Genomic DNA, 17,776 nt, shown 5'->3' on the forward strand with positions numbered 1-17,776 from the left:
TGCTCCACATTGCCCAAGCCCATCCTGTCTGTCCTCGCTCACCTGGGACCTGCTGTGCTTGCAGAGCTGGCTGCACCCAGCCTAAGAGGGGCTTTCCCTTTGTCTATTTTTGAAGCACTCTAAAACTCCCGAATTTCCCCAGGAAAACAGACACACTCCTCAGCTGTGTGCCAGCCCAAGGTGCCACCAAAACCACTGCAGACCTGCCCTGGGCCAGCTGTGAGGGTGGATCATCAGCCCAAGCTGCACTGGGCCACTGCAAGGGGCCGTGGCCATGGACACTGCACTGACCCCACTGCTGGGTTTGGCTGCCACGGCAACCCTGAGACATTAAACTGTCCTTGGAAACACTGGGGAGGACTGGGACATACTGGGGGACACTGGGAATGCTTTGGGAGACACTGGGACATACTGGGAGTGACCCTGGGAAGGACTGGGACAGCCTGGAAACACGAGGAATGCTGAGGGGAATCTGGGTGGACTGGGATGGACTGTGGGGGTACACACCGAAACATACTGGGAAATACTGGGAGTGATACTGGGGGATACTGGGACAAACAGGGGACACTGGGAACACTGTGGGGAAGACTGGGGGACACTGGAGCTGACTATGGATGGCACTGGGGGAAACTGGGAGGGACTGGGAATGAACTCAGGTGTACTGGGAGGGACTGGAGGAGCACTGGGGCTGTACTGGGCTGTACTGGGGTCGCACTGGGCTGTACTGGGAGGGACTGGAGGAGCACTGGAATTGTACTCGGCTGTACTGGGGTTGCACTGGGCTGTACTGGGGTTGCACTGGGCTGTACTGGGAAGGACTGGAGGAGCACTGGGGTTGTACTGGGCTGTATTGGGAGGGACTGGAGGAGCACTGGGGCTGTACTGGGCTGTACTGGGGATGCACTGGGCTGTACTGGGAGGGACTGGAGGAGCACTGGGGCTGTACTGGGCTGTACTGGGGATGCACTGGGCTGGACTGGAGGGGTTGGATGGGCTGTTCCCGCCTCCGCCGCCTCCCATTTGCCGGGGCTCCCGCCCATCACCGCCCGCAGCCAATCAGCGACAGGGATTGTGGCGTTGGGGCGGTGCCGGGAGTCGGCGCCATACTTCCGCTAGTGCCTACAACTCCCGTCATGCCCCGCGGCCCGATTCAGCCCCATTGGAGCCGGGACTACAACGCCCGTCATGCCCCGCGCTCCACAGAACCCCCTCGGTACCCGCCCCCATCTGTCCCGTAAGTGTCCCCCAGACCCTCCAGGATCCCCAAGTGCCCCTCAGCGCCCATTCGGGACCCCCCAAAGGCGCCCCCGGATCCCCGGAGCGCTCCCGACCCCACGGATGCCCGGCACAGCCACTGCTGGGAATTCATCTCCTCTCATCCCCCGCGGCCCCAGAGCCCCTCAGAACACAGTCACGTCCCTAAACCGCCTGCCGTACCCCGCGCCCTAAGGAGCCCGGGTAGAGCTCCCCGAGCTCCCCCCAAGTTCTCCCGGACCGTTTACGTTCGCCCCGAGGGCCTCAAGTCGCGGCTCGGACGCAAAAGTGTCCCCCAAGGGCCTTACCGGACCCCCAAACGCCGCGTCCCAGCCACTGCCGGGACTACAGCTCCCATCATGCTCCGCGGCGCACGTCCCGCACTATTGCAGCCGTGACTTCATCTCCCGTCGTACCCCGCGCCCCATTGCAGCTGCGCCTAGAACTCCCGTGATGCTCCGCGGCCCCGTTCAACCGTATTCTACCCGCGCCTACAACTCCCATCACCCCCCGCGCCCCGGAGAGCCCCGCTGGAGCCCCCCAAGTGCCCGCCCGGGCCCCGCGGGGCCCCAAATTCCCCTCCCTGACCTCCAAGGGCCCCCCTGGACCCCCAAGGGCTCCCCCGGACCCCGAGCTGTCCCTCAGAACCCCTAAGTGCCCCTCCAAGTGCCCACCCGGCTCCCCCAAGTGTCCTCCAGACCCTCAAGTTCTCTCTGAATTCCCTCCCCAGGCACAGAACTGCCCCAAATGTGCCCCAGAAATGTCTCCAAGGATCCCAAAGTGGCCCCTCCTCAACCCTGTGTGAGAAAAAGATGATAAAAAAGATGACAAAATGACTGGAAATATTGCTAATTGCCATAAACAGGAAGAAATAAATAGCCAATACATCTTAATTCATTAATGAAGGGAATTGTGTTACTGAGATACAAAGAACATTCGTTTTCTTGGTTACTAAAAATGTATAGATTTTTAATGTAAATATTAAAACTAGGTAAGAAAACCCAATGCTATTATTACAAATAAATTTAATACATCTAGAAATAATTAAATATGTGAAAAATTGATATTATATGGCTCTACGCAGATAGTTACTATATGTATTGTGTTATATTGGTTAGTTGTGCTGTATTTACATTTTAATAGTAAAGTAAATGTAGTTTTGTAGCTAAAATGAAGCTTTAGTAGTTAAAACAGAAACGCTGTATGTGGGGGTTTTTTAAAGGAATGAGACACTGGCTTCGAGCTAACAGTCACAGAACACCTAAATCTGCCAGAGAAGAGGAATTTAGGGTTTTCTCATCAGAAGAAGCTGATTTCTTCAGGCCTTGCTCTGACTCAAAGATGCCGTGGGGATTAAAGGCTGCAGTTGAAAAATAACAGAGTTGCTTGTTTTAAATAGAATGTATGCATAACCATGAAGTATGTATGAATATGCCACAGTGTATGGTTTTTAAGGTTATTCCTTTGTTCACAAAACGTGCTTATCGGGCTTAAGTGTCTGAGAGCATCCGGACGTCCGTAAGTCTTTGCTTTTTATTGTCTTGTAATTGCCCTAACTCTAAATTTTTATTGCTCTAATTGTATTACTATTTTTATAACCATTTCATTATTATTAAACTTTTTAAATTTTAAAAACCAAGTGATTGGTGTTTTTTCACAGTTGTTAACATAAAATAATGTGTTACAGAGTAGAAATAAGAGAATAAATCACACGAGCATTTTTGGGTATTTTGGCGTGTCAGTCCCAGGTGGGCGGTGTCAGACATGGTGACGCTGGAGGTGAGGAGCAGGTTGTCCAAACAGGGTCAGCCCAAAAGGGGCTCATTCTTCTCCATTCTGTTAGAAATGAGAAGCCTGACTCAGCCAATACATCAAGCAGCAATTAAATTTATTAATTAATATGGAAACGCATGAGCAGAGACAGCGCTGGGTGCAGTGGTGGGGGTTTTCCCCTCCAACTGCACACCGGTTGTTGGGCTTGCTGGTGTTTATTGATCATATTCATGCATATTCATCAGCTTTCCCCGGCAGCTTCTATTTCCCATTTTGACGTGAGCTTTCAGCAGTTTCTATTTCTACCTTTTGACGTCACAATTCTGTACTTTAGGATCGTAAATCTGTGATGGTGATGTCTGGTTCCTTTCCAATTTCTATTCTCTGTTGTGATCTATTCCAGGTTTCAATATCCTGGGATGTGTGTCCCACATGGTGGGGTCCATCTTCCTGAGGTGGGGTCCAGCTTCTATTTTCTAGGATCATTAATCTGTGGTAGTGATGTCCAGCTTCCCCTTTCAAAATCATTAATCAGCAACCTTGATGTCCATCTTCCTTTTCCAGGAGCGTGGGATAGGGTCACTTCCCTTTCTGTTAAATCCTTTATATATTCCAAAGCTGCAGTTTAAAATCCTTAATGCTAAGCAACATTCCAAAGTTAGAATTCAAAGGTTCTTATTGCAAAACAGCTTAAGACTTAATTACAAGTAAAAAGTTCTTTTCAAAAGCAACATTCTAAAGTTAGAATTCAAATACTCTTATTACAAAACAGTTTAAGACTTATAATTGTTATTTGCAGATAAAAGATTGGTTCAAAAGCCTTCTTCCATGCTTTCCTGGGTTGTGTATTAGAACTCATCTGTATAACTGTCCCATGGCCGTGTTCCATACATTTCATAACCACAACTGCACAGGCTGCCTTTATTTACCCGACACAAAACACAGCTTTGTATTTCACACTCCTGCACAGAACTCCAAACCGACTCCAGTCACTGCACAAGCCCTGGAGCCTTGAAGACCATGGACGGAAGACAAAGAGCTCCTGAGGGCTTTCTGTATTTTCATCAGCCCCACGGTGGATTTGGGGCTGGGTCCAGGACCCTCAGGCACTGGGAGAAGGATGAAGAAGCTGCTCAAGGAGGCAGAAGCAAAACTCCAAGTCCCTGGGAGCATCCCTGGGCCCCAGCGAGGGCAGGGAGTGCCAGAGGCTCCCCAGGGAGTGCAGAGAGCAGATCCGTGAGGCCAGGGTTGCAGGGAGCCCAAGGCTCTGAGCAGGGAACTGCGATGCTGAGCAAGGCCTGGCTTGGCTGCGGGAAGCAGAAAGGCCAAGCCCTGAGCCCAGCCTGGCACAGCAGGGCCTGTCCCTCACGGCTGGCTCGGGGCTGTTTGTGGGGCAGGGGGATGCGAGGGGCAGCAAGGACAAATGTCACAAACCTGTGTGACACTCCAGATCCTCATGGAACCAAGGGGCCAGTGTGACACTGTGGGGCCTCATGGAAACAAGAGGCCATTGTGAGCCTGCAGGGCTGTAACACCCCAGAACACTGAAATGCTGGGGGTCACCAAAGGTTCCTTTATTCGAGTTTGGTACACAGGAGAAACACCAACCAGATATTCTCAGCATGGCCAGATGAAAGAATATTCTTGGTAGGAAGGGACCCACAAGAACATCAAGTCCAGCTCTGAAGTGAATGGCCCACACAGGGACTGAACACAGCCTCAGTGATACCAGCACCATGCTCTACCCAACAGAGCTGAGAGAGCAAAATGACACAAAATTTTACTGGCAAAATATAGACAATCTAGGAACTCTGACAAAGGGTTTAATACAACATCCTGTTCTACATAAAACTCTTATCACAGCATTAATTTCATTAACTTAGCCCATTAAACCTAAAAGCCTTTAAGCCTCAAGATGTTAAGTTATCCAAATATGTTCCAGGTAAGTAGGAGTAGAAGAAGAAGAAATAGAGAACAACAGACAGACAGAAGATCTATAGAAAGACACACACACAGACACCACCTGCTCACTTTCCAGCACCATTAACAGAGGAACCCCAGGAGAAGGCAGGATCCAGACCATGGGCTGGCCTCGTGCTCCGGCTTTTAAACCCCTGGGCCTTCATGGGCCCGCCCCTGGGGTGGGACTGCCAGTTGCTTGTCCAATCAGAGTCAGGTTAGGCACCAGCTGCTGGTGTGTGATTGACTGACAGCTGGGCCAATCAGAGCTGGGGTAGCCCTGCCTGCTGTGTGATTGACTGACAGCTGGGCCAATCAGAGCTGGGTTAACACCGCCCCTTCCATGTGATTGACAGCTGTGCCCAGCCAGGGCTGGGGGCGGGGCTCTGTCCCACCACAAACCAAGGCCTGACCCGCTCCTGGCCCCACACGGGCATTCCGAGCCTCCCAAGGCGTCTCGGGACATTGATCTCATCCAGCCTCTGACAGTGACCACATGGTGACACTACAGAACCTCATGGAGCCATGGGTCAGTTGTAACAACGCAAGTCCAAGGACACCATGGTGACACTGGGGAACCTCATGGAGCCATAGGTCAGTTGTGACAATGTGGGTCCAAGGACACCGTGGTGATGCTATGGAATCTCATGGAGCCATGGGTCAGTTGTGACAATGCAGGCCCCAAGGACACCATGGTGGCACAATGGAACCTCATGGAACCAAGGGGCCATTGTGACACTGTGCTGCCCCATGGAATCAAGGAGACCATTGTGAACACGGGGGCCCCAAGGAACCAAGGGTCCATGGTGACCTTGTGGAGCCTGCAGTGTCACAGAGGAGCCGTTGTGACACAGTGAGGGCGCATGGAGCCCAGGAGCCATTGTGACACATCAGGGCTTTGTGGAACCATGAAGCCATTGTGACATTGCAAGGCCTCATGGAAGCACAGGGCCATTGTGACACTGCAGAAGCAAGGGGAACATTGTGACACTCCAGGGCCTCATGGAACCAAGGAGACCATTGTGACACTGTGGGGACACACGAAACCAAGGGAATATGGAACAGGTCTGGCTGGCTGGGCTTCCTGGGGACCACCTGAGAGGTCCAGCTGACCTTGGCATGTCGATGGCTGCTTCTCACCTGCCCTGAAGCACTGGGGCTCTGGGCTTTCCTTCCTATGGGAGAGAACTGTCCTTCTCCTCCACGGGCCATGGCCAAAATTGGGATTCCACTTCCAAAACTCTGTACATCCAAGGATTGCTCCCCAGTAAAAGCTCCCAGGACAAAAAGGTGTGGCTGCCCTTGGCCTCCTGCAGATGCCTCTCACCCAAAACACTGGGGCTCGGTGCTTTCCTTCCAATGAAAAAGAACCACCCTTCTTCTCAAGGTGTTCATGGTCCAAATTGAGATTCCTCCTTCCAAATTCTGTATAATTCTGTATATCCAAGGAATCATTCCATGACAAAATCGGTGAGGAAAAGCAGGTCTTGCTGGCTTGGCCGCCCAGGAGCCACGTCTCTCCTCTTCTACCTTTGAAACACTTGAGCTCTGTGCTTTTATTCCTATGGAAAAGAACCGTCCTTCTTATCTATGCAGAAATGGCTGAAATTTGGGTTCCACCTCCAAAATTCCCTATATCCAAGGGTTACTTTCAGAAAAAAGCTACCAGGACAGAGAGGTCTGGCTGGCCTAGGCCTCTGGTGGCCACCTTTCATCTGCCCCTGAAACACCGGTGTTCTCTGCTTTTCTTTGCATGGAAAGAATTATGCTTCTCCTCCGGGTGTCCATGTCTGAAACTGGGATTCCACTTCTAAAATTCCCTATATCCAAAGGTTGTTCCCAGCCAAAATCTGCCAGTACCATCCATTCTGGCTGGCCTTGGCCTCTGGTGGCTGCCCCTGCCACACTGGGGCTCGGTTCTTTCCTTCCCATGGAGATCGCTGTGACACAGTGGGGACCTCATGGAACCAAGGGGATCATTGTGGCACCACTGGAGCCCATGGAACCAAGGGGCCATGGTGACACAGCGGGGCTTCATGGACCCAGAGACCATTATGACTCTGTGGGGCCTGATGGAACCATGGAGACCATTCTGACCCTTCAGGGCCTCGTGTCACCAAGGGGGCATTGTGACACCTCAGGGCCTCATGGAAGCAAGGGACCATTGGGACACTGTGGGGCCCCATGGAACCGAGGGAACATGGAACAGGTCTGGCTGGCTTGGCCTCTCAGGGGCCACCTGACAGGTCTGGCTGATGTTGGAATGCCAAGGGCTGCCTCTCATCAGCTCCTGGAGCACTGGGGCTCCGTGCTTTCCTTGCCATGGAAAAGGACTGTCCCTCTTTTCAGCTGCCCATTGCCAAAATTGGTATCCTCCCTAAAAAATTTCCTCTATGCAAAGGTATCTCCCAGCAAAAAAACTGTCAGCTCTAGCTGACCTCTGGCAGTAACCTCTCATCCACCTGGGGAAACTGTGGGGCTCTGTTCCTTCCTTCCTGTGGAAAAGAACCTGGCCTTCATGTCCAGGGTCCATGGCAAAAATTAGAAGTAGGCTTCCAAAATTCCGTATATCCAAGGATCACTCCCAGACAAAAGTAGCCAGGACAGACAGGTCAGGCTGGCCCTGTCCTCTGGTGTTTTTCTTAGACTATGAGCTGAATGTTTTCATTTGAAAACACCTTGGAGAGCACCCAGAGCTCTCCCAAGGTGGGGTTTTGAGGCCTTGGGCACATGACCACTACAGATGGACAAAGGAGCTCTGTGCTCTGTGCTGTTGTGGTGGTTTTGCATCATGGAAGTGATGTCCTGAGAGAAGCTGCTAGCAGTTTCCTTGGTGTCTGACAAAAAAAAAAACAATCAGTAATTAGCTTTGAGAGCTGACAATCTGTTAAACCACTAAGGAAACTGCACACGCCACTGTGAAGACACAAGTTAAAGATGGAGAAGCCTGGCTGGGTCTGTTTCCCTTCTGGCCAGCAAAGAGGTGACCAGGCCAGCCCAGCCCCCGTCTCAGCCAGGCCAGGCCGGGCGGCTCCTGCCGTGGGGCCGGGCCCCTTCCCAGGGAGCCGCCAGGCCCCATCGGCTGCCGGGCAGGGCAGGGGAGGCCGCGGGGCCGAGGCCGGGCCGGGCCGTGGCTGCGGTTGCTGACATCTGGCTGCTACCGAGCCCTGCCCCGCCGCCAGCCCGGGCCCAGCCAGGATCCGCCGGGCCCCAGGAGCAGCCCCGGGCCGGGCCGGCTCAGCCAAGGTTCTGCCGCCCTTGGGGTTCGCCCGCAACCAGCGGGCAGGGGGAGGAGAAGCCATGGGCCCCGGCCGTGCTGCTGCTGTGCTCTGGCCTGGCTGCTGAGATCCTGGCCCTGCCCCAGCACGGCCCAGACTGACACAGCCCCAGCGCAGCCGCTGCAGAAACCTCCACGGTAAAACAGCTCCGGCCGCAAGTACCGAGCCCGGCCGGGGTCACGGAACCATCTGCAGGCCCCGGCTGAGATATTGACTCTTCCAGTGCTTCCATCCTCCCTCAAGTGAGAGAAAAGGACAAAGTGCAGGCACACACAGGAGCAACATGAAGACACCGAGGTCAGTGAAGAGGAAGTTGAGTCCCAGGTGGGAGGGATGAGGAGATGCCTTGATCTTGGGGCTGAAATCCTCTGGTAACGCTATGGAGCAGGATGTAATTGATACATCAGACTCTCTTTTTCCTGATAACTCTTTGAAAATAACTGGGAGATGACTTGTTCAGCAAAGGCCTCCATGCTAATGTAAGCAAATGTTGCAGTAGCTGTGATCCCATGAGAAGTTTGAACAATGAAAGACAGCAGAGTGATGAGAACCTATGCCCCCAGGGAGAGAAGAAGAAGACCTCTGTTCCCAGAGATGAAGGTGATTTCAGAAATAGATGAAGAGAACCTTTGCTCTTATACAACTCATCTTGAAACTAATACCTCATAAGTTGACAATGCCCATAAACACAGCTGTGGGAAAGGCTGTGAAAAAATGGGAGGGACTTCATGTTTCCAGATTTTTCCTGGCAGCTGCTATTCGTGGAACTGAAAAGCCATGAGACAACTGTTTTCTTGTGGAGAAGTCTCCATAACATTTACAAGAGGAACTTCTCTCCCTAAGTGAAGAAAGACTATTCTAGAGGTGGAAAACTGACTGAAAATTTTAGGTTTTGTCTCTTTACATTGTCAGGTTGTATGGAGAGGGGAAGTGTTCGGAAAGTTTTGTTCTGATTATTATTACTCTTTATTTTAGTGACTATTAATAAACATTTCTTTATACCCTTTTAAAGTTTTGAGCTCACTTTGCCTTTCTCCTAATCTTATCTCAGAGCAGGAAATTAGTAAGTATATTCTAGTGAGTGCCCCGGTAATTAGCACTCTCAAACTGGCAAACCAAAACCAATACAGAAACTTCCTGATGAACTGCCTCAGACTAGAGGGAAATCAAGGCAGAGTCATGTTTTTTCAAGATTTGTTTGATCCTCATGAGCCCTGTGGTGCATTTGGAGCTGAGCCCTTGAACCTCAGGGCCCGAGAGGAGGTTGCACAAACCTTTCCAGGAGTCAAAGTCAGAAGAAAACCCCAAAGTGTCTCAAAGCATAAATGGGACCCACTGAGGTCCATCCCCAACACAGGCTCCTCATGGACTCCTTGGAGGAGAGAAATGGAGGACAGGATTGCACAAAAACCTCTCAGAGACTCAAAATGGCACAAAAACCTCTCAGTGTGCAAAGGAGAATCTAAAGTACCTTACAAAAGTTGAGTATCTCAAAGCATTAATGAGCCCCACTGAGTGTCAGCACAAAGCTCTCAAGGGACTCCTTAAAGCAGATAATTGGGGCCATGATTGCACAAACCTCTCACAGAGTCTGGATCAAAAGGGAAACACCAAGTACCTTAAAAGAACTGAAGTACCTTGAAGCATTAATGAGCCCCACTGAGTGTTGTTCCTGACAAAGCCTCTCCAGGGACTAATTACAGCAGATAATTGGAGGCCATGACTGCACAAAGCTCTCAGAGACTCCAAGGCAAAAGCCAAAGCCAAAGTGCTTTGAAAAACCTGCAGTCCCTGGGAGCATGAAGGAGCCCCCAGGGCCATTCCTGAGGAAGGCTCCCCAGGGACTCCTTCCAGCAGATCCTTGAGGCCACTGGGATGTGGGCTAGGGGGGCATGCTGAGGGCAGGACAAGGGGCTGACAGTGCCCAGCCTGGCTGGGGCTGTGCCAGGAGGCCCCAGTGCCTCAGGACAAGGTGTCTCCTGACAGCCCTTGGTGGCACAGACCCTGCTGTGCCCCAGGGCACCAGGACTTGGCTTCTCTTTGTCCCCACCTGTCATCAGTGCCTCCAGTTCTCTGCTCTGCCTGGGGCCTGGGGACACTTTCTCAGTCGTGCCCCTCAGTGGGACCCATTAAAAGTCAAAGAAACTTTGGAGTTGGATGCTGACTTGGAGTTCTGGAGAGGTTTCTGCAGCTCCCTCTCAGGGCCTGATGTTCAGGGCCTGAGCACAAAGCCCCAGAGGGTCATTAAAGTCCTTGTGCTGTGTCTGTGCTGCTGAGCTGGGCCGGGCTCCTGGCACAGAGGGTGATCCTGGCAACCAAGGAGAGCTTCAAAAGCACATTTCTCTGGATGAGCAGCTCTTCTCCCAGCCCAGCAGGGCTGGGGCACTGCCTGCAGCCAGCCCGGGCACAGCACAGAGGCACAGAGAGCTTCCATCAGTCAGGGCTGGGAAGGTGCTGAGAAGTGCCTGGGGCAGAATCCCTGGCAGCCCTTGGCACAGAAACCTCTGGCTGCAGGACAATGCAGCTGCAGCTCCTGGAGTGATCTCCTACAGCTGGAACATCCCAATGCCCACAGACCCTGTGAGTACATTCTCTGATCATCTCTTGTGCAGAGCAGCCAGGGGTGCCCAGGGCTGTCCTGCAGAGCAGGGTCCTGCAGCCCAGGGCGCTGTGCTGGGCCAGGGACTCTGCTGCCTGCCAGGGACAGCTCTCAGCCGGCCCAGGGAGCTGCTCCCAGCACTGGAGAGAAGCTGTGGGGGGAAGGAGCCACCCTGAGCAGGGCAGGTGCTGCTGCTGAGAGCTGCTGGCTGGGGCCAGGCTGCTCCCAGCTCCAGACCAGCCTGGGCACAGCTCCGCAGGACACTTCCCAAAGAAGGTAAACCTGGGATTGCTGTAAAGATCAGGAGCTTTCCTGAGAGTGTTTTCAATTTCCTGCTTGGAGAAGGATGAGACAAAAAGATTTTTTCCTTTTATACATTTTTAATGTATTTGTAGGTCTGTAAATTACTATTATATAGTTATAAAACTATAATCCTTACTTTACTCTTTTAAACACTTAATTAGCTCTATTAAAATTCTGTTATATGCTTCTATAACTGCGATCCTTAATTAACTTTAGTACATTTCCTAATCTTTTTCTTAGATTTTAGAACAATAAGCTGACCTTCTAAACACAGTCCTGAGTTTCTGTATAGTCTTATTACCAGGAAGAGGACCTAGAAGAAGAACATTTTGGTTTTTGAATGTGAGCAGTGATAACAAAAACTGGGGCAAAGTAGTCCTTGGACCTACTCCAATGGGTTGAGCCAGGGGTGTGTAACTGGGGCAACTGAATCTCCTATTGGATGTTCCTGTAAAATATCCTAATTAATCAACCTTAATGAATTGTTGAAATCAGGGGCTGGGTTTGCCCCATCCCCACTGGGACACCTGGAAACTTCCAATAAAGGTCTGGTTTTTCCTTTACTGTTCTAACACTGCTACAAGGTTGTTTTTTTTTTTTTTTTTTTTTTTTTTTTTCTCTTTTGATTGTAGACAACAGGGGGATGAGAGAAGCAGAACAGGAATTGTAATCCCAGAATGACAGAACATTCTGAGTTGAAAGGGACACACAGGATCATCAAAGGAATGTTTGAACATTTACAGAGACTCCAGAACTGTGACTTTGGGTGGTCAGTCTCTCTGCTGGCAGCCTCCCAAAGGGCCTTCAGCCACTCCTCAGCCCTGGACAGCAGCAGCATCACCTTTGCAGGGCCCAGCAGGGCTCTCCTGAGCTGCCCTCACCCAGCTGCACACAGACCCTGCCCCAGCCAGGGCCCTGCACACAGGCAGGTTTCTGTAGGGCCGGGCCGAGGGCACCCAGGGTGGGATGGGCTCTGTGAGCGCTGGCAGGGACAAGGCGCCTCTCAGGAGGGAATGTCCAGGCCAGGGAGATGCTCAGGGAAGCAGAGGGGGCTGAACAGAGCAGTGCTGGGGCAGGAGGGCACTGTTGGAGTGTGGGAGGTGCCGGGCACAGCTGGGCACGGGAACACTGTCCTGAGTGCCCGGCTGTCTCTGCCCTGCCCTCTTAGGCGCAGCACCACAACATCTTCTCCTGTTTCTGCACTCCCCTGATATTGTCAGTGTTTTCTGGTGTTCTCAGGGAGGCTCTGGGGTTTGCAGCAGCTGAGTCAGGCACTGCCCTTGGCATTCCTGCCAGGCAGGGCTGTCCATGGGAATGGGGTGTCCAAGCTTCCCTGGGACCTGTGGGGCTGAGGGCAAAGCAGTCTATGGGAAAGGGGAATGGGCTGAGCCCCTCCCTGAGATCCCATCATGGGCACAGCCAGGGATCTCCTTGCTGTGCCCTTCCCAGCTCTGAGCTGCCCTCCTGGGTGCAGAGCTGTGCCAGAGCCTCTGGGAGTTCCCTGAATGTCCCACGGGGAAGTGCAGAGATGCCACAGCTGAGGAAATGCTGCTGGGTTGGCCAAGGGAGCCGTGAGTGTCCTTGGCACAAGGGGGTGCTGAGAGCTTGCCCAGAGACCTTTGGAGAGGGTGAGACATTCAGGGATCCCTCTGCTCTGGGCAGGGTCTGGATTATCCCAGGGTGACCTGGGAGTGTGATTGTGCTCTGATTGCAGCCAAAGGTGCAAAGCCAGGGCAGTTGGGAACAAGCCCATCCAGCCCCTCACCTGCCCTCAGCCACATGCCTCTCACATGTCTCAGTGGCAAACTCTGAGTGCAGCAGGAATGCTGGTGATTTCTGACCTCAGAGAGCCAGGAATGATGTGTGGGTAGGAAAACAATTCCAAAAATCAACTCGTGCTATCTATTTCCTTAAGAAATAGAGTGAAATTCCTTTAGAAGTGTGAGTGCAGATGCTACCAACCCTTTCTGCAGTAGGAGTGATTGGCCTGAAAAATCCTGAATATCCAACCTTGTCCCTCTGCCACATGGCCACAAACCTAGGGCAGTGGAGCAGGAATGGCTCCGCAAGAGCTCCCATGCACAGCCCTGGCTGCTCCTGGCACAGACAGCCAGCACAACTGGAGCTCAGGCAGGGACCTGGGTGAAGGTTTTCCCAGATCAGGAACAAGGGTGTGCGAGTCCCAGCAGGACAGTCTGCAGGGAATGGCCCAGGTTTGGCTCCAAGCAGCCTCTCCTGACTTGTCACTGTCCTTTCTGCCTGAACAGGTCCCCACGTGCAGCCACAGCCAATGTCCAACAGCAGCTCCATCAGCCACTTCCTCCTGCTGGCACTGGCAGACACGCGGCAGCTGCAGCTCCTGCACTTCTGCCTCTTCCTGGGCATCTCCCTGGCTGCCCTCCTGGGCAACAGCCTCATCATCAGCGCCGTAGCCTGCGGCCACCACCTGCACACGCCCATGTTCTTCTTCCTGCTCAACCTGGCCCTCAGCGACCTGGGCTCCATCTGCACCACTGTCCCCAAAACCATGCACAATTCCCTCTGGGACACCAGCACCATCTCCTACACAGGATGTGCTGCTCAGGTCTTTTTTTTTGTCTTTTTCATCTCAGCAGAGCTTTCCCTCCTGACCATCATGTGCTACGACCGCTACGTGTCCATCTGCAAACCCCTGCACTACGGGACCCTCCTGGGCAGCAGAGCTTGTGCCCACATGGCAGCAGCTGCCTGGGCCAGTGCCTTTCTCAATGCTCTGCTGCACACGGCCAATACATTTTCCCTGCCCCTGTGCCGGGGCAATGCCCTGGGCCAGTTCTTCTGTGAGGTGCCCCAGATCCTCAAGCTCTCCTGCTCCAAATCTCACCTCAGGGAACTCGGACTTCTTGCTGTTAGTGTGTGTTTGGCATTTGGTTGTTTTGTGTTCATTGTTTTCTCCTATGTGCAGATCTTCAGGGCCGTGCTGAGGATCCCCTCTGAACAGGGACGGTACAAAGCCTTTTCCACCTGCCTCCCTCACCTGGCCGTGGTCTCTCTGTTTATCAGCACTGCAGTGTTTGCCTACCTGAAGCCGCCCTCCATCTCGTCCCCATCCCTGGATCTGGCCCTGTCAGTTCTGTACTCGGTGGTGCCTCCAGCCCTGAACCCCCTCATCTACAGCCTGAGGAACCAGGAGCTCAAGGCTGCAGTGTGGACACTGATGACTGGATGGTTTCGGAAACATTAAACTGCTGGCCAATTTCTGCAAATCACTTGTAATAAAAGTCATCTTTGATACTTCTTGTTGGTTTGGTTATGGGATTTCTTTTACTTTTTCAATATTATCCACAAAGAAATGCCATCATTTGTGCCATACCTCGTTTTGTTTCTCTCCATATTCCCTCTTGCCACAGACTGTGTCAATGAGGGGCTGCGCTCTCAATGGCTTTAAAGGAATTCAAGGATGTCCCAGCAAAGTTTTCTGCAGAGATGCCCTTTTGTTGCCTTCTCTGGGGCTGCAGCAGCAATGTCTGTGTGCAGAGCTGGGGCAGATCAGTGCTGGCACAGCAGCTGTGCCCAGCAGCAGCAGCACTTGGTGTTGCCAGTGCTGCTCCCGTGGCCCTGCCCCGCTGCCCTGGTGGCCCTGGTGTTGCTGCAGGGCCTGAGTGCTCTCGGGGCCTGGCACAGTCCTGGGGGTGGCAGTGCCGGGGCTGCAGCAGGGACAGCCCATGGGCACTGCTGGGGCAGCGCTGACGCCTCAGGCCAGGGCCTGGGGGCTCCAGGCTCCTTGCCCAGGCTCTCTCAAGAACACGGCCAGGCCAATGCTCAGCACAGAAAACCCCCGTGAGCAGCCCCAGGCTGGCCGTGGGCAGGCTGGGGGCAAACAGCATGGCTGGTGCTCTGCAAGGGCCCTGGGGGAGACGGGAAGGAGCAGCAGAGCAGGGGCTGATCCCTCCCCAGTGCGCTGGACAGCCCAGGGCAGCGTCCCAGAGCGTCCTCATGGAGCTGCCAACAACATCCCCCCTCTGCAGCCCTGGCCTCTCCCCCAGCTCACACAGGTGCCGCATCCTTGCAGGCACAGCCACGGCAGCGCTGGCTCAGGAGCCCCTGTTTGCATTGCACACAGCAGGCGGGAGCACCCCCATGCTGCTGCTGTGGGAACATGAACCTGAGGGAGCACAAATGCCATCAGCCCCTGGGGCCAGGAAGGGCTGGGGGACGCCAGGGAAACCACTCAGCTTTGTCCTGGCCTCTGCAGTCAGCCAGAAAGTTTGTTCCCATCAGCTGGGAGTTTCCCGTCCCACTGCAGACGCTGTTGCTCAGAGCCAGGGCTGCCTGGCAGCCACCCCCAAACTGCCCTGAGCATTTCCTTGCCTTCACCTTTGTTTTTTTTTAATCTTCTTGCTACTATTTCTTCCCATTGCCCACCCCCGTTCCCTGCCCTGCAAACAGCCCATCCCTGTTTGCCCTTTCCTCTCTGGCCCCACTCCCCATTCCAGTTCCTGACTTGGCACCATGGGATCGTCCCTTGGGGAGCAGGATCATCCCACAAGTGCTGCAGGAATTGTCTGCAGGCTCCTGCAGTGCCTCGTGCTGCTCCCTTGCCAGAAGCACCCCAGGCCAGGGGGGCACATCTGGGCTGCTGTGTCTGGCTGTGGGGCTCCCCGTTCTGGGCAGTGAGGAGGGGCTGCAGAGGCTCTGCAGGACTGACAGGATGGGCTTTGGGGCTGTGAGGAGGAGCTGAGGGACCTGGGCTGCTGGAGCTTCTGAAGAGGAGGCCCAGGGCTCCCCCTGCAACTGCTCCCAGGGTGGTTTCAGAGAATCACAGAATCAGCAAGGCTGGAAAAGACCTTGGAGATCATCAAGTCCAACCTGTGCCCTGACACCGCCTTGTGTCCCGTGAGCCTCCTCTTCTCCAGGATAAACAACCCCAGCTCCCTCAGTCGCTCCTCACAGGACATGTGCTCCAGACCGCTCACCAGCCTTGTTGCCCTTCTTTGGACACGCTCCAGCCCCTCCATGTCCTTCCTAAATTGGGGGTCCCAGAACTGGACACGGCACTCAAGGTGCTGCCCAACCAGTGCCCAGCACAAGGGATAAATCACCGCCCTGCTCCTGCTGGCCACACCATTCCTGATCCAGGCCAGGAGCCATTGGCCTTCTTGGCCACCTGGGCACACTGCTGGCTCATGTCCAGCCTGCTGTCCATCAGTCCCTGCAGGTCCCTTTCTGCCTGGCTGCTGTCCAGCCACTCTGTCCCCAGCCTGTAGTGCTGCAGGGGTTGTTGTGGCCAAAGTGCAGGACCTGGCACTTGGACTTGTTAAACCTCACCTTGTTGGATTTGGGCCCTGGATCCAGCCTGTCCAGATCCCTCTGCAGAGCCCTCCTGCTTTCCAGCAGATCCAGACTCACACCCAGCTTGGTTTCATCTGCAAATTTGCTGATGTTGGACTCAATCCCCTCATCCAGATCATCCATGCAGACGCTGAAATCCACGCTGGCTGGCTCTGACCCCTTGGCCATCCTGTGTGTGCCCTGTGATGGCACTCAGGGTGATCTGTTCCAGAACCTTGCCGGGCACCGAGGTCAGGCTGACAGGCCTGGAGTTCCCCAGATCCTCCTCCCAGCTCTTGTTGGGGATGGGCTCACACTGGCACCTCCAGTGCTCTGGCACCTCCCTGGTGAGCCAGGACTGATGGTAAATGATGGAGAGCAACTTGGGGAGCTCATCCACCAGCTCCCTCATCCCCCTAGGATGGATCCCATCTGATCCTATACACCTGTGAGCATCTGAGTGGCCCAGCAGTTAGTTCCCCAGCTGCTCCCTCCTGGATTACAGGGGGCTGTTCTGCTCCCTGTGCCCATCTGCCAGTTCAGGAGAACTCTTGTCCTGAGGACAACCTGTCCTAAGACTGAAAATTGAGTCAAACAAGATGTTAAGTTGCTCAGTCTTTTCTTTGTCTTTACTTACTATATTCTCCACTGGATCCAATAACGATGTTCGCCTTATCCCAGGTTTTGCTATTAATTTATTTATAGAAACATTTTCAATTATCTTTTCACAGAAGTGGCCACGTTAAGCAGTAACTGAGTTTCACCTCTCTAATTTTCTTTCTGCATGACCTAATAACATCCTTAAACACTTGCTAAGTTGCCTGACCTTCTGTCCAACGTTAATACACCCTCTTTTTTCCCTTGAGTTCCCACAAAACCTCCATGGGCAGTCAGGGAAGTCATTTTCCTCACCAGCTCACCTTTGGCCACACTGGGACAGGCTGCTCCTTCCCCCTTAAGATTACTTTCTTGAAATGTGTCCATCCTCCCTGGACCCCATTGTTTTTAAGGGCTGTTTCCCATTAAAAAATCAGTACCTGATTCAGTACTCCCCAAATCTCCATCCTAAATAGGCCAAAGTCTGCCCTTCCTAATTCCAGTGTGGAAGTTTTGTTGCTGCCCCTCCTTCTTTCACAGAACATTGAAAACTTGATTATTTCATGGTCACTGTGCCCCAGGCAGCCAATGACCCCCACATCTGCCACCAGCCCTTCTCTGTGTGTGAGCAGCAGGAGACAGAGCTTTCCTTGGCAGTGGAGTGTTACCAAAAATTCGGTAAAACAGAAAACTCCTTCACACC

The 17,776-nt window shown here is 53.2% G+C and overlaps 1 protein-coding gene and 2 pseudogenes across 1 annotated transcript; 2 read left to right on the plus strand and 1 right to left on the minus strand.

Annotated features, from left to right (window-relative positions):
- The window catches only part of LOC137464036 (zinc finger protein 208-like), a 1,110,012-nt pseudogene that overhangs the window by 492,009 nt on the left and 600,227 nt on the right, over positions 1 to 17,776 (minus strand).
- Positions 1 to 17,776, plus strand: part of LOC137464035 (zinc finger protein 850-like) — a 1,110,255-nt pseudogene that overhangs the window by 483,590 nt on the left and 608,889 nt on the right.
- Positions 13,280 to 14,389, plus strand: LOC137464037 (olfactory receptor 14J1-like). The gene has a single exon (XM_068175365.1). The coding sequence runs from the start codon at positions 13,457 to 13,459 to the stop codon at positions 14,387 to 14,389; it is 933 nt and encodes a 310-aa protein (XP_068031466.1). The 5' UTR covers positions 13,280 to 13,456.

This window comes from Anomalospiza imberbis, chromosome 35 (genome assembly GCF_031753505.1).
Source record: "Anomalospiza imberbis isolate Cuckoo-Finch-1a 21T00152 chromosome 35, ASM3175350v1, whole genome shotgun sequence".
Classification (NCBI taxonomy): domain Eukaryota; kingdom Metazoa; phylum Chordata; class Aves; order Passeriformes; family Viduidae; genus Anomalospiza; species Anomalospiza imberbis.

Excerpts from the sequence above, each read along its gene's own strand:
- LOC137464037 (XM_068175365.1), top strand. The coding sequence starts at position 13,457 with ATGTCCAACAGCAGCTCCATCAGCCACTTCCTCCTGCTGGCACTGGCA.